The 25,053-nt window shown below is 40.8% G+C and overlaps 1 protein-coding gene and 1 pseudogene across 1 annotated transcript in view; one reads left to right on the top strand and one right to left on the bottom strand.

Moving 5' to 3' along the window:
* MYO1E (myosin IE) overlaps positions 1-25,053 on the top strand; it is a 203,152-nt gene that overhangs the window by 96,618 nt on the left and 81,481 nt on the right. The window contains exons 5-6 of the mRNA XM_037054008.1: positions 12,998-13,085; positions 16,623-16,712. Of these exons, the coding sequence (XP_036909903.1) occupies positions 12,998-13,085; positions 16,623-16,712 (178 nt within the window). The remainder of the gene's footprint in view (positions 1-12,997; positions 13,086-16,622; positions 16,713-25,053) is intronic.
* Positions 9,080-9,195, bottom strand: LOC118992687 (uncharacterized; annotated as a pseudogene).

Below are 25,053 nucleotides of genomic sequence, written 5' to 3'. Positions count from 1 at the left end.
GAAGGTAGGGAAATGCTGTTTTGGGTAGAGAGGCACAAGTTTGCAGCCAGTGACACTGGGAGCCGGGTGTTTGTTCAGCTAGGGCCTGAGTCCAGTGCGGCTGCCTGCATGCATTTGTGAACAGCAACACAAACCATTCTCCTGAGGCTGGAAGAGAGATGTGCTCCTTTGCTACAGGCTTTTGCCATAGCTGGAAAGACTAAGAATTTTTTGTATTGTTTAGTTAGAAAATGAAAAATGAATGACGCAATCTCTTGAGTGCTCTTTTTAGACCTTCACTTCCCAATTTCCCTCATGCGACCTTGTGTACAGGATGAAACGCACACTCTAAATGGGCAGAGAGAGGCAGGATTTTCAGTTTCCTCCCAATCTTACTCAGATTTTCTAAAGAGGTGGATATGCCGACAGGATGGACTGGCAGCTGGCTACTGCTGGACTGGAAAGCAGTGTAACAAACTGAATTTAAAAAGGAAGAAATCAAGGAAGGAGACGGGCTGTGTTCTCAAGTGTGAGTCTCCACCAAAGGCTCAGGCTTGAGTTTCACGTGTCTATAGATTTGCTCTGTCAAAGTAGCTAGAGTTGAGCAGCTTCAAGTAGACAGACTGGCCTACAGCTCACCAAGGAGTGTGGATTAGATCCCAGCTCAGGGGTTTGTAAGGAGAATTCTGCCTGTGGGTGGTTCAGCCTATTGTCTTCCAGAACACAGCCCAGGGGAGCCAGATTACCATTAGAGAGTTGAATTCAGAACCGAGGGATGACCGGACTGGGTCCTGTCAACAGATCGTGGCCCCCATCCCTATCGGGGCATTGCTCTATTCCTCCATGTGGTCTATTCACTTAGGGAAAAATTTCTGGTGATTATTTTCCTGTTCTTGAAACCAGAAAAGACTTGTGTTCGTGCTGCCGGTCACATACTGAACCCAATAAGCAGAGACGGATTAAATCTTTATGGACACTTATTCAGATGGCTGGTGATCTGAGAAGATGGCAGGTTCATACTCTAACAGACCATCTTAAATTCCTTTCCCAAATGGCTGCTTTTATAAGACAAACAAAGTGTAGGCAAGGGGGTTGGTTACAATTCAGGGAAAAGTTAACTGGATTAAAAAAACTGCAGCGTTCTCGCCCTGGGCAGTGGTCCTTAGCTCTGTCCCAGGCAGAGGTCTTAGGCTGTGTCCTGGGCGAGGGTCATCTTGCCGCTGAGTACAATGGCTCAGATACCATCTGGATTGCTTGCAGCCCTCCTGAGGCACAAAGGTGGAACTGCTTATGGTCTCCTGGAGTCAGGGAACAATAGCTTTTATATGTATTGATTACTAAGCTTCTTAGCTATTACTTTAATTTTCTAACTCTTGAGTTCCCTATCATTCTGACTCCATGTAGGTCAGCCCCTTTTATTAACCTACGCCTTCTCCTGCCCACCTCAGCTATCTGTTAGGTTGGAGACTAGTCAGGAATAAAAACCCAGGGTTTGCTTTAGGTGTTTCCCAAGTTTCTCCCTGACAGTCCACTGGCAGGCAGGTCAGGGGAGTGGCTGCAGTAGATGCTAATTGCATCCACCACGCCCGGTGTTCACTAAGCAATTTAGCAATGATAAATGCGCCCAATTCCTGTATTGCCTTATTAGCTCAGTGGCTCTACAGGTATCTGGGCTACACATCTAGAGATTCTTTTTCAGGTGATTTATGGTGCACCCAGAGCATTGATATCCTTTTTCAATCTGCCTAATTTATGCTAGTTGAGAATGAAGAAGGAGGCTCCTGAAATCCTGATACCCCAGTCACCTCTTGGCTTTAGCATCATTAGCTAGTCCAGGGAAGTCACACTTCCTGCAGGCCTTCCCTCTGCTGGGTGCTTCCCACTTAGCTTCTCTCCTTCCATCCCAGCGTGGGTACCAGCTCTGTGAAGCCCTTATGAGCCTAGAAAGCCAGTTGGTTTATAGACATATCTGCTCCTCATCCCATGGTTTGTTCCTTACCAGCCATGTAGTTACAACTGTGTGCGTTTATCAAGGAGATTGTAGTGTGGGTATGAAATAATACAATTCTAATAAACATTAAATAAGTTTTCAGTAAATGTGACTTTTATCTTTTCAGAATTTAGAAAATCTCTTGATGGTGTAAATGGTTAATATTTGCTTAAGAAGCTGAAGTTTAAATAGATATATTCTTTTTATCAATTTAAAGAAAACATTTAAATTATTTGAGTTCTTCTAACTAAAACGTGAAATCATTATTTATAAATACTATGAATAGGCATTACACTGTCTTTTTCTAAAAAGAATTTATTTATCTTTAGAGGGGAGGGGAAGGAGAGAGGGAAAGAAATATCAATGTGTGGTTGCCTCTCTTGCGTCCCCTGTTGGGAACTGGCCTGCCATCCAGGCATGTGCCCTGACTGGGAATTGAACCTTGATCCTTTGATTCATAGGCTTGCTCTCAATCCACTGAGCTACACCAGCCAGGGGCATTACACTGTCTTATACCATAAAAACATCAGAAAACTCCAGCTGTGAGAATTTAGAGAGCCTGTATCTCCAGCAAAGTCTTTTGCCTAACCTGGGGGTTCCTAGACTATGGCCCATTGCCTGTTTTTCTCAGTAAAGTTTTATTGGAGCAAAGCTACAGCCATCTGTTTCCATGTAATCTGACAACTGCCCAACTGAGTTGTAATGACAGACCATGTCTAGTCATTTTTACGGGAAGTGTGCCAACTGCTGCCTTGAGCACCAGCTACTCCCGTGACAACCACATTTATGTGACAGCCAACACCCCAGATTTAACGAGTTCATAATGGTTCTTTCTATGTTACCCCAAATTTTATTCTTCTACCAACTCTCTCTTCCCAGCTCAGTTGCCAGATGAATGCTCCTTAACTATTGTATCGTTTAGTCTATGTCCCATTTCTGCTGAAATACCTCAGTGGCTCTGCAGTGCCCAGCAGAGTCCGAAGTCCCTAGCTTGGGACACACCCAACTTACTTTTTTCTACTCTGACCAAATTGCCCTCCTCTTTTCCCTTAAATGAGTCATGTTCTTGCCCAGGTAGGTCGCCCTGTCTGGAGTTCTCTCTCCCACCTAAGCCTTTCTTACCTACCTCAACCCAGTGATCGCCAGCCTCTGAATTTCAGTAGTACCTCACATATTCCTCATTGTCGGCACCTTCTTCATATGATTTTTTTTAATTTGCATGTGAGCATTTTAAGTAGTTTTTCAATCCAGGCGCCTGATGTTTGGAAACTGCTGTACGCTTTTTGGTTTCTAGGGAACACATAATTAAGGTTTGATGATAATTCTGAAGCTGCAGTACTTGAAGTACCCTGTACGTGCTACTGCATTTATGAAAAGGGGAGATTGGTTTAGAGTGAAATAGCCAGAAAAGGCATCACGGAGGAATTTGGACTTGATTTGGGTCTTCCCTTTTAAAATGTGTGGGAAGGAGAATGCATGAATGACTTGCTAGCCTCTGGAACCCACACTGTGTGGTGGAGCAGGAAGAGGAGGATGTCAGTGTAGCTGTCAAAAAAGATTTCCACTGACAAATGGTCTTTCTCAGTTACTCAGGTCCACACTGGGTTTCCTCCTCTGTTTCTAAATAATAGCCATATAGGCTTTGTGCAGTACTTCAGCAGAGGTTGATTTGGGGAGGAAAGATTGTTCAGGTGACAGGTACCTCATGGAATGATAGGCCGAGTGATCTGCAGATAAATCTGCAGGCCTTGCAGATCTATGAGCCGGGACATGACACCACAAAAAAGTTCATTCACAAAGATAACACTATTGGGAGAAAACAGATGGGATCTTGAGAGAATACAGATGTCCAGTGAGGTTCTGGAGGGCATGGCCTGATTTGGAAAGGCGAAGAGGAAACTGATATCTGACACTCAATAATCTTATGAAGGGATAAATGAGCAGAGGTGAATGTGGACTCCAGGCAGTAGCTGGCGATAGAAAAATGCCACAGCTGTAGCTGCATTAATGTCACCGACAACGATGAACACCGGAAGACACAGGTAGACACATGTGCGAGCTCAGTAAATGAGCAACCAATATCTGCTTAGCTCATCACTTTTTTTTTTTTGCTCCCAAATCAAGAATTTGGATTTTTGTTTTAGGGTAGTGTATCTTATACTGCTGGCTCTATCAGAGACATCTATGCAAATTTGTTTAATAAAATAATCTGATGTGGTAAAGGGGAAGGAGAAACAGCAAATTTTCCTCCATTTTCTACCATCTCTTATCACCAGACAATATCTCAGCGCTGTGGCCAGAGGCATTTCTGAATCCTTAGTTAACTGACCTCTATGGACACTTACGAGGCCTTGGAGAAAATTTTTGTGATCGTTTTATTGCTCCACCCAAAATGAATTTCTATCACTTTTTGCCTGCATCAGCTCCTGCTGTCCTTCCCTGTTTCAAAAAATGTAATGTCAATATGAAAGCATTGCATTTAGTGCAGTTTTTAATTTTTTTTTGCTTGAAATACTCTTCAGCAGGTTTTTCTGCAGAGGAGGGCATTCTGTCTTTAATGTGTCTGACACCAGTTTGCAAAGTCTTGTAGATTGTATTCTGAATAAATAAAGACATGAAAAATTATTTTGAATGTACATCAAAAGGATCCGGTGACTCATAGAATATAAGAATTTTGGTAGTGGAAAAGGAGATAGTTATCACTATTAAATCTAAGATTTCTGACCTGTCTGCTTCAAAAGACACTTCTGATTTGAAATCCTTAATATCGATGGTTGTAAAGATTAAAAATTAGAAGGTTTTTAGCCCTGGCTGGTGTAGCTCAGTGGATTGAGCACGGGCCTGTGAAGCAAAGGGTCACCAGTTCGATTCCCATTCAGGGCACATCCTGGGTTGCAGGCCAGGTCCTCAGTAGGAGACACATGAGAGGCAACCACACACTGATGTTTCTCTCCCACTCTTTCTCCTTCCCTTCTCCTCTATCTAAAAATAAATAAGTAAAATAAAATAAAATAAATTTTAGAAGGTTTTAAAAATCAGAGCAACTCTAATATTTGGCTTGTGTCTTGTCTCTACCTAGGCACCAACAGGTGCCTCATAGACTGTCAAGTTGTCTTCCCGTCTTTGTTGTATTTCGGAACCTTTTTTTAGTAGTATTGGAACTCCTTTCTGTTTCTGTTGGTCCACCCAATTTCTTGTTATCCCAGGAGCCTTGACTGGCCCTGGAGGCTCCCTGTCCATCTGGCCTTGCTCTGGGAGGGCCTGTTGGCTCACACCCTGACTGTGGAGTCTGCCCTCAGGCCGGGGGTTTTGAGAGCAGGGCCTCCATCTACCTTTCCTCCCAAGCTCACTGCAAATATTGCCTTGTAACCTGTGTGTTGGCTGAAATTCCTTCATCATCAGTCAATGTTACTCAAGAGGGCTGACTCATTTGCTAGTTAATATGTTATCCATAATCTTAATAATTTACCTTTTTTGGGTGGTTGCTTTGTCTTGGCATCTTTTATGGACTGGTATGTCATTTACAACTTGACAAACTAGGTGTTACTACCCTCCTTTTTGCAGACCAAGAAACCGAGTCTCAGAGAGATATGAAACATGTTAAACATCTCGCGTTTGCAGTGCGTCAGAGCCGTGCTCCGAGCTGGGGCTGCCTGGTCCACTCTTACACTCTTTCCATTTTCTGCTGCTTTGAGTCAGCGGGTGTCATGTTATCTGGTTGTTAATCCGTTACCACCCACAGTCACGTTGTGTAGTGGAAAGATCTCTGGGGCTGAGTCACAGGGTGGATTCTTTATTCTGTTCTGTCTAATGTGTGTGGCCTCTAAGCCTCAGCCACTTCCTCTGCCAATGGTGATTAGTACCTTAGAGGAATATAAGGAAAGCTGAGTAAGGAAATACACATAGTAAATATTTCTTAAAAACTGTTCAGGAGTGACGTAAAAATACCTGCTGGAAGCCCTGGCTGGTGTAGCTCAGCGGATTGAGCGCGGGCCTGCGAACCACACGATCGCGGTTCAATTCCCAGTCAGGGCACATGCCTGGGTTGCAGGCCAGTTCCCGGCAGGGGCCAGTTCCCAGCAGAGGGTGCACGAGAAGCAACCATACATTGATGTTTCTCTTCCTCTCTCCTTCCCTTCCCCTCTAAAGATAAATAAATAAAATATTTTTAAAAAAATACCTGCTGGAATCTCAGAGCTCCTGAGTAGCTGGGCTGGGGTTCAAACTTGGCCTCCATATCCCACAGCGAGTTCCCCCGATTGCTCCCGCCCGGCCTAGATGAGCATTGCCGTGCTGCCATTGTGTGTAGATAAGACTTCGTCTGCTTGACAATACTCATTGATTGGGAAGAAGTGACAGCTCTTGGTCTTGTTCACACTTTCCTCGTCATGTTCAAGACCGAATCTTTGCCATTTGCCCAGTCGCTGAGGCATGGCTCTTTCATTTTGCATTTTAGACATTCAGCCACTGCATGTTCTTGAGGATTTATTTTTCAGTGTTTTTGCAGGATTTGGACAGATCACCCCTTTCTCTTCAGGCAACAGAGATGCTTCACCTCGGTCTTCGTTCTTTCCCAGACCCAGGAGGGCTGTCAGGAAGGGAGTGTGGGAACTGAGTCTTTGGAGAAGCCCGTCCATAACATTCTTTGACGTGATGATGCTCATTCCCAATCACATCTTGTCCTGTGATCACAGCGGTGCGGGCAGCCTATTATTTGTTAGTGTGAACTGTGTGTGAGAGATAATAACTGTTTTGGGCAGAAGCCTCACTTAAAGGGAGGTGGAGCGGTGTTAAGTTTGGTTATACAATAGACTGTGCCATTCATGGAGTTACTTTGGGAAATATTGCAGATTTAATTACCTGTCTAACTCGCGTGAGAATTTTAAATACATACCCTGGTCTGAAGTGGTGTATGGCCTGAGTCAGACTACCTAAGTCTTTTCCTAGCAATGCCCCTCACCAGCTGTGTGTCCCTGGGCGAGTTGGTTAGCATTTGCCATCAAGGAGTGGGATAAGATAGCACCTGCCCCCAGGGCTATCACCGCATTAAATGATGGTGTATGTAAGGCCCCCGCATCGGACCCTGATGTGTATGAACGCTCGATGGACGCGGGATATTTTAGTTTGCTCTTTTAATCAAGGTGTAATTGACATGTTACTTAAGTTTCAGGTGTACGAGATGATTTGATAAATGTATGTATTGTGAAATGATCACCACAGTCTAGTTAACACTCATGACCATACCTAGTTACAAAATTTGTTTCTTGTGATGAGACCTTTTAAGATCTATTGTCTTAGCAGCTTCCTAATATGCAATACAGCATTATTAACTGTAGTTACATTGCCATATGATATATCTCTGTGACTTTTTAATTTTATAACTGGAAATTTGTACTTTTTGACCTCCTTTACCCATACCACCCACTGCCAGCCCCTTGCTGTGGCAACCACGATTTGTGACACCAGGCTCCTTTGGAATTGATATCGCTTCTCTGGACTACTTTTCAGTCACTAATATGGTCACCTTTCATAAGTCTAGTATTAGAAGAGGTCATTTTATTAAAACTATTCTTGTATTTTTTTTATCCTTGAGTTAAACCTTTTGAAGTAAGAGTCAAGTGAACCCGAGAGTGTCCGTACACCAGAACCATGAGGTCGGAGAGAAGAAGTCCCAGTGGGACTTTGCAGACCTTCGTTGTCTCCCTGATCTCCCGCTGCCGCACAGACAGAGTTGACCCCCAAGTCCCTGAGCTTCGTGATACCGCCTTTGTCCTCATGCTGCTCCCTGTGCCTCCCTCACCTTTCCATCACGTTCTCCTCAAGGAGCTGCGTCTTCAGCAGGATCCTGAAATGTCGGTGGCCCCCATTTCATTAAACTTGCTTTGAGCTGGGTTAGACGTTAAGGAAACATGTCTCACATAAGAAAACCTGCAGAGATTGTACAGACCCCGCGGCTGGTTGACTCACGAGTCCACTGATACCATCAAAGACCAAGGTTCTTATTCATTTCCCTGCCTCGCAGTCCACACGCCCTAAGACAGGTTCCCGGTGGCTGCCCGTGGCAATCAAAAAGGAATGTCTTCCTTACTTCCCAGAGGAGAGAAACCTCTCCCATTAGTCCTTCCCTTCTAATTGGGTGACCCTGTTAATATGACCTCTGGACAATTGCTGGGGGGAGCAGATGCAGTCTTTGCTGAGAATGGGACCGGCTTCCCTATGCCTCGTGCGTGAGGACAGACGCCAGAACCAAATCCAGATATTGTCAGGAAAGAGGAAGTGGGGAATGTGTGCGAGTGGGAACAAACACTGGCCACTACAGTCCCCAAGGTCCCACGTCAGCCTGTTCTTAGTCATACTTTTCCTTGGTAATCTCACTCACTGTCACCATTTGAACTCTGTTTTACAAGCCAATCACTGACATGACTCTGTCTTTGTCCTGAACCTTTTCCTGTGCTTCAGGCTCACATTTTCAACTGTCTGCTGACCATCTCCATTGGCCACTGATCGAGACAGCTTAAAAGAAATTTTACATACACATATACATGTATATAAATACATATATTTATTTCACAAGTACACAGTTGAACAGAAGATTTGGGTGTGCTATGGAATTTGTATGATACCTTCATATTCTTTTAACTGGGGTTTTAGTGCAGGGGCAGACATGGTATTTTCCCGTACCAAAAGGCCAGTATAATCATGTTTGCATATACTGTAAGCTTCGAGTAATTATCCAACTTTCCATTATTGTCCCATATTCTGAGCAAATTACCGGCTTCTGATCAATAAAACTTCTTTTTAAGTGTCTGTAAATTGAAACCAAGAAATGAAAATTCTGATCAATGTTCATCCAGAACTAATTATTTTAAATCTTCTGGAAAATATCACAGTTTCTGAGAACATAGATGTCCCATTAATTGGCTCTGGCGCACTTACTTTAATATATGGAATGAGTTACTTTCCATTCTTCTTCTTCTTCTTCTTTTTTTCCAAAAAAAAGAGACAAGATGTTTTATATCGGATCACACCATTTGCCAAAGACACAGTGGGAGACTCACTATAGTTCTATTTTGTATTTCTCTATTGAATTTGCTATTTTCCCCTCTCCCTTTTACTTGCCATGTGCACACACACGCGTGCACACAGTGTGCTGTAAGGGTTCCTATTAGCAATAATCGCGCCTTGGATAAACCTCATTGGCGATGATACTGCCACTGCGCAAAGCTTGCTATAAGGATTTCTAAAATGAAAATATGTTTACTCATCATGGGATAGGAAGTTGAGTAACTAAAGAAATTGATCCTTATTGATTATCATTGTGGTATGTGATCCCACTCTTTCTGAAAATGTTTTTAAAAATCTGAAGTACCATGAATGGGTAATTGTCCACCTCAGAAATGAAAGCATTCAGAGAAATCACATCAAAAGAAACAAAGAGTCATTTAAATACCAACCCACCAACAAGTCAAATATTTTTTCTTTGTTCCATTTCCATTCTTGTCCACGCATTGATTTATTACACTGTGGATATAATTATTCTGCTTATGTTGCTGCTTTAGTTGCATTGTCTTTATCTTGTCATGTTGTTTTCTAATTGTTTCATTGTCTTTGTAATATTATATTGGGTAGTTGTATTCTGGGACTTTCTAGCATTCATGGATGTTCATATTATTTACAAAATTAAAAACTGAAATTTCACTGTTGACAAAACCAGTGCTAAAAATGAACAAAAGTGTATGTTTTGACCCTGGGTCTAGCATATAAATCATGTGATTATATGGACCATTTAAGCATAATTTTCTGAAGTTCCAGCCAAGATGGAGGCATAGGTAGAAACCCTTCACTTCCTCGCACAACCAAAGGAGGATAACAACCCATCTGAAATCAGTAAACCACCAAAATGCCAGAAAATCAAACTGCATGGAACTCCGACAACCAAGGAATCAAGGAAAAAAATCAACGAGAACAACCAGACCCATAAGGCGGACCAAGCAGGCCAACTCAGAAAAAATGTGGCGGCCGAGGGAGGGACTGACTTAAGGGGGAAACTGAGACTCAGAGATGACTGTGGACTATGGCTGGGGTTGCCCCAGTGGGAGATACTTACATCCTGACTCCAGAGTCTGTTGGAAAGCACGCTAGAGACAGCAGGGGGACGGCATTGCTCCGTCTTGGGCCTCTCCCCCACAGGCAGTGCAGCAAAGAGGGTTGCCCTGCCCCCGTGAGTACCTAAGGCCCTGCCCCCTTACTACTTATCAGGTGCACCAAGACAAAGAAATATGGCCCAAATGAAAGAACAGAGCAAAACCTCAGAAGTAAGTGATGAGGACATTGCCAACCTATCTGATGGAAAATTTAAAGGCCTGGTCATCAAAATGCTCACAGAACTGATTGAGCTTGGTCAAAAAATGAAAGATACCCAACATGAAATAAAGCAAAATATTCAGGGAACCAACAGTGACAAGAAGAAAACCAGGATTCAAAGCAACGATTTGGAACAAAAGGAAGAAATAAACATCCAACTGGATCAAAACAAAGAAACAGGAATCCAAAAAAGTGAAAAGAGGCTGAGGATTCTCTGGGACAACCTGAAATGTTCCAATATCTGAATTATAGGGGTGCCAGAAGGAGAAGAACAGCAGCAAAAAATTGAAAACGTACTTGAACAAATAATGAAGGAAAACTTCCCTAATCTGTCAAAGGAAATAGACTTCCAGGAAGTCCAGGAAGCCCAGAGAATCCTAAAGAAGTTGGATCCAAAGAGGAACACACCAAGGCACATCATCATTAAGTCACCCAAGATTAAAGACAAAGAGAAGGTCCTAAAAGCAGCAAGAGGAAAGGAGACAGTTACCTACAAAGGAGTTTCCATAAGGCTATCAGCTGATTTCTCAAAAGAAACCTTGCAGGAAAGATGGGGCTGGAAAGAAGTATTTGAAGTCATGAAAGGCAAGGACCTACATCCAAGATTACTCTATTAGAATGGAAGGGCAGATAAAGTGCTTCCCAGATAAGGTCAAGTTAAAGGAGTTCATCATCACCAGGCCCTTAGTATATGAAACGTAAAAGAGACTTATTTAAGAAAAAGAAGATAAAAAAATATGAACAGTAAAATGACAACAAACTCACAGCTATTAACAAATGAACCTAAAAGGAAAAAAAACTAAGCAACAGTCAGAACAAGAACAGAATCAGAGAAGTGGACATCACACAGAGGGAGTTCAGTGGGGAGAGGGAAGGGAAAAATAAGAGGAAATAGGTGACTAATTATGCTTCTACAGGGAAGAAGAAGCATAATCAGTAGCCATAAAATAGGCAGGGAAAGATAAAAATAGTACAGGAAACAGAGGACTCGAAGAACTTCTATGTACAACCCATGGACGTGAACTAAGGGAGGGAATGCTGGAGGGTTTGGGAGGGCAGGGTAGAGGGGGGATAAAGGGGGTAAATTGGGAGAACTGTAATAGCATAATCAATAAAAAGTACTTTAAGGAAATAAATATAATTTTCTCATGGAGCTGAAATATTTACATACTATATTTGTGCCTGTGAGTATGTTCTTTGTAAATTGTATGACACATCGTCCCAAACACACTGGTTTTCTACTGCCCCATATCCGCCTTCTAAAATTGCAGTTTGGTTTTCTACTTGTCACCATATCGTCCTTATGAAACTTCACGTGACTCAGACAGAGCCAGGCGCTGAGTACTAGGGTGGTCAATGAGCTGCTTAAATGGACTCAGACCTCGGCGGTCCTCAAAGAGTGTGGTTTCCCCATTCTGCCCCATAGTCTTTCTGATTAGTTTAATAAAGTTGAACAGAGTTCTGAGTTTTGCTATCATGGCTACTTTAATTATTTGTTTTGTTTTGAAACCTTAAATTTTTCCAAAATACTTTTCAGTGTCCTTTTGAGGGTAATGGTCACCTGGTTGGATTGTACCCTAAGCAAATATTTTCTCTTCAATTACTGAGTAATTGATAATAATTCATTAGGTTTGGTGTTCATTAAAAAATAAACTGCTCTACACCCCAAAATTCCTGATCACCAATTGCAAACAAAAATATTGTCTGAATTTTTCATTCTGAATTTTACCACTTTACATGATACAGATTCCTTTAATTCTATCATGGTAACACAAAGGCTGCCGATAGAGAAATGAGATACCTGACTGACTTACACATGTTTTGCATTGAGTATTTTGAATTGGGGTCATTGTTAATTCAAGGGAATTTCAAAGGAAGAATGGGTCTGTTGACAAGCCAACTGTACTAACAGAAGGGCTTCCCCATGCAGTAAGGCCACAAAACGGAAGGTGGTCTTTGTTACTCAGGATATGATTAATATTGCTTCATCATTTAATTTTAGAAGTTCAGTTTTAAAGTTGCTTGCATCACTTCAAGGCACAGGGGTTGAAACCCAAGAACACTTTTTTTTTTAAATTATAGAAGTCATTTATGCATCACTACATATTTGATAAACAATGAACTGAGAGAAGTCTCCCATAGTATCTTTCCCTGCTCCAAACCTCTGCTAATATTTTGTGTTAGATCTAGTCTTTTTTTTTATGTACTCTTTTTCTTTACATTTTTGTAACCTGCTTTATATATAATTTGAATCAGGTTTATTTCACTTAGCGTTACTTCGTATGCTTTCTTCCTGTGTTTATACTCTTCATTTCAGTTGTAATTTTTGTACAACATTCCATCCTTCTGATAATTCATAATGTCCCTGGGGACATTAGAGGGGACAGTGGTTTGTCCCCTATTATGGGGCATTTAGAATGCTTACTTGTCCATCATGTACACGACGATGATTACCAAGACCCTGGGCCACACACCATGTCGATATTACTCAAACAGGTCATGGGTGTGACCTGATCCTGCCCTGATTTGCCTTTCTCAGTCAGTCTTGTGTATTTTGTACCGAATTTCTTTCTGCCTCTTTTTCCTCTGGGTGCGGGAGGTCCGAGGGGAGGGAGCTTGTTGCAATCCACTTCATGGCCGGGTATTTTGTCTTTCTTTCCTCAGTGGTGAAAGTGGTGCCGGAAAGACAGTGGCGGCCAAGTACATCATGAGTTACGTCTCCAGGGTGTCTGGCGGGGGCCCCAAAGTCCAGGTGAGTTTGTGATAGGGGCCCATTTGGGACCCTGTCCTGTGGGAAATGTAAGAGGCTGCATTTGCTGTTTGAAAAAGAATTTTTCTTCCACACAAGAGATACTGGTTCTGTAAGCAAGAAACTTGAAATCTGCAAAGAAATAGCATGTTTAAGAGATGGAGATGCCAATACAGAATGAACTCCTACTAATCAGTACAAAAATAAATCATCCAAAAGAAAAATAAACACAAAGAGCATGAAAGACAACCTCAGAAAAGGAAGTATAAAATGAAAATGAGCTCACCTTCATGATAATTAGAGAAGTACAGATGAAAACTATACCAAAACACTCTTTCTTAAGTGTCACAATGGCAAAAATTTTGTAGGGTTTTAAACATTCTGTGGGTAAAAAGAGAGATGTAGTCTGTCTCATACATTCCTGGTGGGAACATGAACTAGTGTATTTTTCTGAAGGGCCTTTCAGCAAACTCTATCAAATGTACATGCATGTACCTTTGACTTGTTAATTCTGCTTAAGAAAATATATATATTTTTAATGTTTTAAAATATATTTTATTGATCATGCTATTACAGTTGTTCTAATTTTCCCCCCTTTGTCCCCCTCCATCCGGTACCTTCCATTCCCTCCAGCAGTACCCCGCTTAGTTCATGTCCATGGGTCATCCATCAAGGTCTTTGGCTTCTCCATTTTCTATACTGTTCTTAACATCCTCTGTCTCTTCTGTACCTACCAATTTGTACTTCTTAATCCCTGCATCTTTTCCCCATTCTTCCCCTTCCCCCTCCCAACAGATAACCATCTAAATGTCCTCCATATCTATGATTCTGTTTCTGTTCTGCTTGTTTGCTTAGTCTGTTATTTAGATTCAATTGTTGATAGCTGTGAAGTCATTGCCATTTTAATGTTCATAATTTCTATCTTCTTTTTCTAAAGTTAGTCCTTTTTAACATTTCATATAATAGTGGCATAGTAACAAACTCCTTTAGCTTTACCTTATCTGGGAAGCACTTTATCTGCCCCTCCATTCTAAGCGATAGCTTTGCTGGATAGAGCAATCTAGGTTATATAGGTCCCTGCTGTTAATGTCCCTGAACAAAACAATGTGAGATTAAATCAAGCAAAACAGAAAATGATGCACTCAAGAGATGTGATAAACACGAGAGGCATGAGGCTGCTGCCAGTTAACACTTTTCAGCAGACTTTTTTTAAAGGAGAAAGAGTACACTCTAACATAACAGGAAGTATAGTATAGCAAATACATAAACCATCAACATAGCCCTTTATTATCATTATCAAATATTAGGTACTGCACATAATGGTATGTGCTGAACCAAAGGAAGACCTAGAACAGCACTGTGTGGTGTGTGTCATATACAAAATTTAAACTTTTCAAGTAGCCACATTAAAAAGAAAGAGTAAAACAGTCCTGGCTGGTGTGGTTCAGTGGATTGAGCACTGACCTGCGAAGCAGAGTTGCCTGTTCAATTCCAAGTCTAGGGTGCATGTGGGTTCTGGGCCAGGTCCCCATGAGGGGTAACGTGAGAGGCAACCACACAATGATGTTTCTCTCCCTCCCTTCCCCACTGTCTAAAAACAAATAAAATCTTTTTTTATATAAAAACTGACCTATGAAATTAATTTTAAAAATCCATTTTATTTAACTCAGCGTATCTAAAACATTATCATTTAAGCATACAATCAAAATTCAAAAACTAGTGAGATATTTTACATACTTTTTTGGTGCTAAATCTTTGAAATCCAGTGTGAATTCTACTCTTACGGCACATCTCAGTGGGGATGGCCATGTGTCCACCAAAGCCACATGTGGCTCATGCTTCCACACTGGGCAGGGAGTGTAGGTCAAGAACCTAGACTGGTGTGGTACAGTCCACTTGCTTTTTTCCATTCATCTAATCACACCCTCTCCCTAGAAGATTGATATGGAGACAGTAATCCAGGATGCTATTTTGTTGGTGGGCTGTTTCTTTACTGTAATTTGCTCTCTTTCTTTTCTCCAGTACACTAACCACAACATCTTATTAGACATATTGACAGTGGACGGGTGGGTGGATGGATGGATAGATGGACGAATGGACCAATGGATGGATACGTACAAAAAGATTCTCAGTTAACAAGTCAGTAATTAAAGAAGGCAAGAGAGAAGGAAAAGCCTTTTGTTCTATTCCTACAAGAAGCTAAGTGCTGATTAGTGGTATAGGCATGTCTGATCAGCAAAAACAGATAGAAAGAATTAGAGAACATCCACATACCAGAATCAGTTTTACAAAGAAAAGCAACGTTTATACAAATCCATGAGTTATTAAAGGAGACTAGGTGGCTTGGAAGTAATGTTTCTAACCTTTGAAACTAACCCCATAGAGGGGCTGCCCAGAGTTTGCTGGTGACGTGTTCCTGGTCCGTGGAATCCCAGTTTGTCCCCTCCTCACTGCCGAGGAGGGTGCCCAAGGGAACACTTGGGCTCTTACAAAGTCTATTAGTAATTAGTGCCTTAATCTAGCCCTGTTTTCTCTAGACCATGACTTAGTGGCCAGACTGCAAACATCTAATGTTGTCTTTTCCTATTCTCCTATAAGGACAATGATGCAGAGCCCTTGGCTTGAAATTAGTCAGTAGCTACAGAGCACAAACCAAAGACTTGTTATTTCTGGAGTATGTTTAATCATGGCATGTGCATAATTGAAAGTACAGGAATGATTCACTTGTTGAAAGACCTCTCCAACATCAGCTCCTCTCTGTTGGGCTATCTTGCCCATGGGATGTTTGGCATACTTTTCACTCTGCCTTAGAACTAAGGTATTTGAAACCCAAATTCTTGTCCTCCTATAGGCCAGGAATTGTTCCGTACAAGCCAGCATTGGCCCTTGCTGCTCAAACGTGGCTCCATGCTGGCAGGGCCAGCTGCACCAGGGAGCTGCTTAGAAAGGCAGGCTCTCAGATCCTGCCTCAGGCCTTCTGAAACCCCATCTGCATTTTTACAGGATCCCAAGGTGATTCCTACATATTAAAGTTTAGGAAGCACAAAACTGTGTAAAACCTTGTTTGAGAAGGAGAAACTGTTTAATTTCCCTTAAGGCACCTGTCACTTACAGTGAAGAGGATGGAGGTGGGGATGCAACAGGCAGGTAGAGCAGTTGGGTATAGAAGGGATAGTGACAGTGAAGATTCTGATCAGAACAGGAGACGCCCCTTCAGGCTTCGCTGTCCTTCCTGCTGTGAGTGCTGCACACCGGGGGTGCAGGGTAAAGCACATCTGATGTGGAAGCCCAGTCCAGGGGTGTTTGTACGTCCTGATGTACTGGTGGCACCCTGGCTTCCTCAAGTTGGAGGACACAAACAGGTTAAAGTCTGTCAAAAGTTTGGAGTACCATCAATCCTCCAGAAACCACAGGGACATGGGGTTTTGAGGCCTCTCACCTTGCCCACATTCAAAAACTTGGTCCTCAGGGAACATTGAGCTTTGCAGGGTGTGGCGGGTGTTTGCACTGTCCTAACCCCTGTTTTTTTTGTGGTGATAGCACGTCAAGGACATTATCCTGCAGTCCAACCCGCTGCTGGAGGCCTTCGGGAATGCCAAGACTGTCCGGAACAACAACTCCAGCCGATTTGTAAGTCTTTGCTCTTTCGCAAAATGTCACCTGGTGGATCATGTGGCTATTCCTGATTTAAGTCCAGTGTCCTTAAGGACTTATCACGTATCATCCGGGTGCTACCTCTTCAATCTTTTCTTCATTTTCTCGAGTAGTGCTGTCAGGCTTCAGTTTATAAATCAGATAATTTTTTAAAACAGTTAACCTGAGTTGCCTTATTGAGGAAAGTAACAATTGATAAAAGTATCAGCTATGGTGCTAAAGAGTTTACTTTATGTCCTGGAGAAAAGACATCTTTCCTAGACAAAGAAATGAGTTGACTAAATTGCAGTCTTCTTCCCACTTTGCTTTTGCTTCACAGACTCAGTCTGTGGGAAATGAAGGGAATAGATACTTTGATCAGGCACCTTGAGAGAAACTTCCTCCTCTCTGTCAGGCAAAGTGAGCTGACTGACTCCCCCACCCCTCATAGCTGGGTGTGTTATTTTATGTATATTCATGTGACATAATAACACCCCAAAATGAGTGCACTTAACCTGACAGGTGCCTCCTGACTGGCCCACTTACCCAAGATAATGAAAACATCAGTGAAATGCATTATCATGAATTCCTATGAAAACGTGTTTCTGTCTTAGTTTCTCCTGAGAATTGGAAGGCTGGCAAGGATGAAAATGAGTAATTTCTCAGTAGCTTTGATTTATGTGGGTTTTGCATCTTATCTCATAGATTATGTCTGGCAGTAAAGCATTCGAGGGGCCATCTGTGAGGCTGATTTGGGAGCATTTTAAAATAAATAAATGGGAATTTTGGAGAAAAATGATTTCTTTGTCACCCTTCTATTTTGTAAGGAAGCTTCTGTTTTCCAAGAGAATTCTTCCTAAGTTCTCATGCAGTAATTTTTAAGTTCCCTGGTGATTCAGATCTGTCATCATTGCCCTCATTTTCCTTGCTGTTTAGTGTTATTCAAACTGTTTATTCATTTGTTGACCTCTTATTTCTTTGCTCAACGCCTGTATGCTATCTGGAAGAAGTTTCTAGGTAATGTAGTAGGAAATAAGATGTAAATGGATTTTCCACTTGACCTTCTTTGTCCTTTCAACTCCATCAGCCTAAAAATGGACTTGACCAAATTCAACTCTCTTGCTACCCATCTCCTTTCATTCACCTTCCTTGGATACCAGAAAATAATTAAATCAATATTTCTGTTGACTTTTTCCAAATACAAAGTATTCTTCATCCTTGGACAAGGGTGATACATCAGTCAATTTTTGTAAAACATAACAAAAATACCCAGCAATTATTATTTTTCTGATTACAAAATAATGTTATGTAATTCTGATGAAAAGCTGGGAAAGAGTATGGATGGGTAATTCACACACATAGTAGCATCTAATGGGCATCAAAATTGTTGCCACAGATAATGAGAAAAACGTAAATTAAGACTGTATATCATTTTCTGTCTCTCAGGTGGGCAAACATTAAGGAGATGGATAATACCAGTGGAAAGACACTGTTGGTTGAAAATGGACACATTTCCCCAGGAGAGCAATTTGGCCATCTTTATCAGACTTTGAAAGTGCTCATTGTCTTTGACCCAGCAGTACTTTTAGGGCATAATATCTAAGTTCCCAGTAATAATGAAGTATTTAAAAAGTTATTCATCAGCTTGATATGTTCTTAAATTTTTAAAAATAGGCTAAGGAACAACATTTGCAATGTGGTCCAATTTTTCTTTTAAAATGCACATTACATAAAATAGTCAAGGATAGGGGACCCAAGATGGTGGTAGAGTATATGGAAGTTACATTCATGTCCTCTCTATCAAGATTGCAACTAAATCATAGAACAATCAATCTGGATAACCATCTGAAGACTAGTTGAACACAGTCTTATGACTAAGGATATACAGAAAAACTACGTTGAGACTGGTAGGAAGGGCAGAGATGTGGAAAGGGCTGCCCCTGCAACCACGTGAAGCAGTAAGGAATACAGAGAGCTATCTCAGCTGCAAAGGTTTCTCCTAAGGAATGAGGAGTGTCAATCACATGCTGGGCCCGCCAGCCTGGAGCACCAGCACCAGGAAGAGGAGCCCACATAACATTTAGCTGTGAATATCAGCAGGGATTCCATCTGCCCGAGCGATATGGGAGACTGCTGTATACCCAGGTGCCCTTTTAAAGGGCCAGCTCAGAAAATCTCATTTGTTCGAGGGCTGTAGCTCAGTTGGAACCAGAGTCATAGAGGGAGCAGCTGGGTTGTGTGGCTTTGAGGACAGGACTGGTGGGCCGGTCACCAATGTCTCTGTGTTGAGTCCCTTGCCCATGCTGCACACAAACACCATCTTTCTTGGGTTGAGCACTCCTCCTCATTGGGTATTAGCCTGGGGGAGCACCTGGCCCCACCCTGCTGACTCCCTGAGTCCCTGCCCTGCCAGCTTGCACCTGGTGAAGGGATCTGCTGACAGCGGCCAGTCTGGGCCCTTATTGGAGTCTTTCATGAAAAACTCTCAAGAAATTCTGAGCAAGCTCAGGGAATGCCAGAGACATACAGGGAAAGGCTGAACTGTGTGGCTTTGGGGCAAGGGCCATTTTTTCATGTGTACCTGACAGATGCCACTGTTCCTATGCAAAGCCCTCCCTCCATTTGACCAAATCTTAATCTTTTTTAGCCTGATGAACTCTATTGGCCCCACCCTAACAAATCCCTGAGACCCTCATCCACCACACAGCACCAAAGGCTCCAGGTGCGGGGCAGCTGGCCTTGGTGTACCCTAACACTTTTGATGAGTGGCCTCAAACCCAACAGTAGTTCCAGTGCTGAATCTGTATTAACCTAGTAACTACCACTTGCCTTTATGTTCTGACTCACGGAGACTGTGCCTCACACAACTCCTGTACTTCCTGAGGCTCTTTCAAAGGCTGAGCCTAAATGACGGGCAGCCAGCAGGCAGTCACAGACCCTGGAGTGCCTTGGGCCTTTTGCTGATCTGCCCTTAGCCTGGTACTAAAGACCTTTGGCCTCAGTATGTGGCTTGGCCCCTCCCACATGCACACAGGCCTGGCACAGGCAGTCACCAACCACGGATTGTGTTATAGGTCCTAAGAGATGACCCAGGGCTGGTCACAGACAGTGTATTACATTGAACTGCACTAGAGTCCTTTTCAGGAGGCTCCAGAACCAACACACCTGGAGGCTGGCTTCGGACCACATCAGACACAATCCAATTAGCTTTACAGATATCACACCCAAAGAGGGGGACTTGGCAGGCACCAAACCCTGCTGAGGTAAATTCTGCTTCTTTGGGTCACCTCCCACACAGTGCCCCCATACGCTGTGGTCAGGATTCATCCTCATAGTCAGCCAACCTGAGGACCAAGAGCAATCAACACTCAACTACAACAGGACGGGTCACGTAGCCCACACAGGGACATTCCTGGAGTACCCAGCTCAGGTGATCACACAGACTCTTCCACTGAGCCCCACAGCAAACCTACTACATAAGGCCACCTACAAAGGCTGGGAGACATAGCAGACCTACCTAATACACAGGCACAAATACAAAGAGGAAGCCAAAATGGGAAGGGACAAAGGAACATGCCCTATGTGAAAGAACAGCAGAAATCCCCAGGAAAAAAAAAGAAATAAAATGGAGGCAAGCAATCTCTCAGATACTGAGTTCAAAACTATGATTATAAGAATGCTAAAAGAGCTTAGGGGAAGAATGGATGAACTCAGTAAAAATGTCAACACAGAATAGTAAGCATTAAAAAAAAGACATAGGAATCATTAAAAAAGAACAAGTCAGAAATGATGAACACAATAACTGAAATGAGGAATACCTAGAAGGAGTCAACAGTAGATTAGACAAAGCAGAGGACTGAATCAGATTTGGAAGACAAAGCAGAAAACACTCAGAGCAGCAAAAACGAAACATAATTTAAAAAATGAGGATAGTTTAAGGGACCTCAGGAACAACGTGAAGCATCATAATATCCACATAATAAGAGTACCTGAAGGATAATAAAGAAAGCAAGGGATTGTGAACTTTTTTTGAAAAATAAAGACTGAAAACTTACCTAACCTGTTGAAGGAAAAAGACACACAAGTCCAAGAAGCACAGAAAACCCCAAACAAAATGTACCCAAGGACTTGCACACCAAGAAAATTATAATTAAAAAGCCAAAGGTTAAAAACAAAGAGAAACTTACAAGCATCAAGAGAAAGACAGTTATGTACAAGGGAACTCTCATAAGACTGTCATTATTTCTCAATAGATAATTTTCAGATTAGAACACATGGCATAAAATATTCAGAGATGTGAAAGTCAAAGACCTACAGTGAAAACTACTCTACCCAGCAAGGCCATCATTTAATTGAAGGAGAAATAAACAGCTTCCCTGATGAGAGAGCTAAAGGCATTTGTCCCTACCAAACCAGTATTACAAGAAATGTTAAAGGGACTAATTTAAGAAGAAGAAAGAAAAAAGGAGGGGAAGGACATAAATGTGTATAATAAAATAGCAATAAATACACACCTAACAATAATCACTTCAAATGCAATGGATTAAATGTTCTAAACAAAAGACATAGGGTAGCCAAATGGATAAGAAAAATAATACCCATATGTATACTGTCTACAAGGGACCCACTTCAGATTGAAAGACACAAACAGACTGAAAGTGTGGGTTTGGAAAATGATATTTCATGCAAATAGATGCCAAAAAGATACTGGAATAACAGTACTTACTTCAGACAAAATAGAGTTTAAAACAAAGGCAATAATAAAAGAAAAAGAAGAACTTTAATTACATAATGAAGAAGCAGTCAATCCAACAAGAGGATATAACCCTAGTAAAAATTTATACACTTCACATACGAGTACCTAAATACTTAAAGCTTATTTTGTTGTATATAAAAGGAAAGATTGACAGTAATATAGTCATGGTAGGGGACTTTAACACACCTCTGATATTACTGGGTAGATCTTCCAAACAGAAAAGCAAGAAAATGGCCATCTTAAATGACACAAAAACAAAATGCATTAATTTATATTTTCAGAGCATTTCATCCCAAAACAGCAGAATATACATTCTTTTCAAGTACATATGGAACATTTTCCAGTATAGACCACATGTTAAGCCACAAAACAATCTCAATTTAAGAAGATTAAAATCTGATCACATGTTTTCTCCAACCACAATGCTATGAAACTAGAAATCAATTATAAGCAAAAAAAAACCCCACCAAAATTGAAAAATACATGGATGCTAAATAACATGTTAATAAACAATAAATGAGTTAATAAATAAATCAAGGAAGAAATTAAAAGATACCTTGAGGGCCTTGGCTGGTATAGCTCAGTGGATTGAGCACAGGCCTGTGAACCAGAGTATCATGGTTCAATTCCCAGTCAGGGCACATGCCTGGGTTGCAGGCCAGTTCCCAGCAGGGGACACACAAGAGGCAACCATACATTGATATTTCTCTCCCTCTCTCCTTCCCTACCTCTCTAAAGTAAAATAAATAAAATCTTTATAAAAAAAGATATCTTGAGGCCCTGGCTGGTGTAGCTCAGTGGATTGAGTGCAGGCCTGCGAACCAGAGGATCGTGGTTCGATTCCCAGTCAGGGTACATGCCTGGGTTGCAGGCCGGTTCCTTGCAGGCCAACTACCAGCAGGGGATGCACAAAAGGCAACCATACATTGATGTTTCTCTCCCTTTCTCCTTCCCCTCTAAATATAAATAAATAAATAAATAAAAATAAAATCTTTAAAAAAAAGATATCTTGAGACAAATGAAATTGAAAACCCAAAAATCTGTGGGTTATAGCAGAAGCAGTCCTAAGAGGGAAATTCATAGCAATACAAACGTACCCCAAGAAACATGAACAGTCTTTTTTTTAATCTCAAATAAACAATCTAACCTTACCTAAAGAACCTAGAAAAAGAACAACAAAGTTTGAATAGAAGAAGGAAGTAATAAAAATCACAGTTGAAACAAATCAAATAGAGTCTAAAAAACAATACAAAAGATCAATGAAAGTAAGAATGGTTTCAGATTTTCAAATTTTGAAAAGATAAACAACATTGATAAATCTTTAACTAGATTTGTAAAGAAAAATAGAAGATCAAGATAAATAAAATCAGAAATGAAAAAGAAGTGACAACTAATGCCACAGAAACACAAAAGACTCTAAGAAAATACTATGAACAATTCTGTCACCAAATTGGATAATCTGAAATGAAGGGATAAATCCTAGAAGCTCATGAAGACTGAAACAGGAAGAAACAGAAATATCAGAACAGAGCAATTATAGTAGAAATCGAATCACTAATTCAAAAACTTCCCAACAAACAAGTGCTGGATCAGATGGATTCACAAGCAGATTATAGCAACCTGCAAAGAAGAACTAACTCCTATCCTCCCCAAACTATTCCAAAACATTCAAGAGGAGGTAAGGCTCCCAAACTCACTTTACAAGGCTGGTATTATCCTGATTCCAAAGCCTAACAAAGGCACAGCAAAGAAAGATTATTTCCCTATATCCCTGATGAACATAGATGCAAAAATGTTCAACAAAATATCGGCAAATTGTATTCAGTAATACATTAAATGTATCATACAGTATGGTCAAATGGGATTTATTCCTAGGATAGAAGGATGGTTCAGTATCCACATATCAATTAGTGTGTTAGACCAGATAAACAAAATAAAGGATAAAAAATATCTGATCATATCAATAGATGTAGAAAAACATTTGACAAAAATCCAGCACCATTTATGATAAACTCTCTCAGCAAAGTGGGAATAGAGAGAACATACCACAGTATAATAAAGGCCATATATGGAAAATTCGCAGTTAACAGGGGAAAACTAAAACCATTTCCCTTAGTTCAGCAGCAAGACAGGAATGTCCAGTTTCACCACTCTTGTTCCACATAGCACTGGGAGTCCTAGCCACAGCAATCAAACAAGAAGAAATAAAAGGTATCCAAATTGGAAAGAAAGAAGTAAAACTCATTATTTGCAGAAGACATAATACTGTATAAAGAGAATCCTGGAGTCCACCAAAAAATCTATTAGAATTGATAAAAGAACTCAGTAAAGTAGCAGGATATAAAATAAATATTTAGAATTTTTTTTTGCAATTTTGTACATCAATAATGAACTCTTAGAAAGGGAAACTAAGAAAACAATCCCATTTAAAGTTGCCTCAAAAAAGAAAATAAAATATCTTGGAATAAATTTAATGAGGAAGTAAAAGAGCTGTATTGGGAAAATTACAGGACATTGAAGAAGAAATGAAAGAAGGTACAATTAAATGAAAGCATATACTGTGCTCAGGGATAAGAATTGACATCATTAAAATGTTCATACTACCCAAAGCAATCTCTAGATTCAATGCAATTCCTATCAAAATAGCAATAGAGTTTTTTTCAGAACTAGAAAAAAGTGATCCAAAAATATATGTCGAATCACAAAAAAACATGAATAGCTACAAGTATCTTGAGAAAGAGGAAGAAAGTCAGACATATCATGGTACTGGTATCAAACTATACTACAAAGCTATAGTAATTAAAACAGCATGATAGTGGGATAAAAAAAGACACATAGATCAATGGAACAGAATGCAGAAATAGACTCACACCTATATGGTCAATTAATATATGACAAAGATGCAAGAACATACAGTGGGTTAAAGAGTCTACTCAGTAAATGGTGTTGGGAAAATTGGACAGTTACCTGCAGAAAAAAATGAAACTAGATCACCTTCTTACGCCATATGCAACAATAAACTCAAAATGGATTAAATGTGTAAGTGTACGAATAAAGACAGTAAAACTATAAGCAGTAAATCTTTTATTTAAACATTTAAAAAATTTTTGAATACTTTTAAGCCTTCATACTGCTTTCCATATTTCTGTTAGCAATATTTTTCTGACATATTTTCTCAGACAAGGGAAACAATAGAAAAAATAAACAAATGGGACTACATCAAACTGAAAAGTTTTTGCACAGCAAAGGAAACCATTAATGAAAAAACACAACCTACTGAATGTCAGAGATAATTGCCAATGATACATCCTATGAGGATACAAAGGTTGCAAAGAACTCAAAACAACTCAACACCCCCCCCCCAAAAAAAATCCAATTAAAAACAAAAAAGAGCAGAGGACCTGATTAGACTCTCTTCCAAAGCAGACATACAGATGGGTAATTACTCATATATATATGAATGAAAATATGCTCAACATCAGTGATGATCAGAGAAATACAAATTAAAACCACAATGAATTATCTCCTCACACCTGTCAGCATGGCTGCCATCAATAAATCAATATACAGTCTTGCTGGTGT

This window comes from Sturnira hondurensis, unplaced genomic scaffold, assembly GCF_014824575.4.
Source record: "Sturnira hondurensis isolate 20B ecotype Veracruz unplaced genomic scaffold, ASM1482457v3 Scaffold0008196, whole genome shotgun sequence".
Taxonomy (NCBI): Eukaryota; Metazoa; Chordata; class Mammalia; order Chiroptera; family Phyllostomidae; genus Sturnira; species Sturnira hondurensis.
This window is presented reverse-complemented; position numbering and strand designations above follow the sequence as displayed.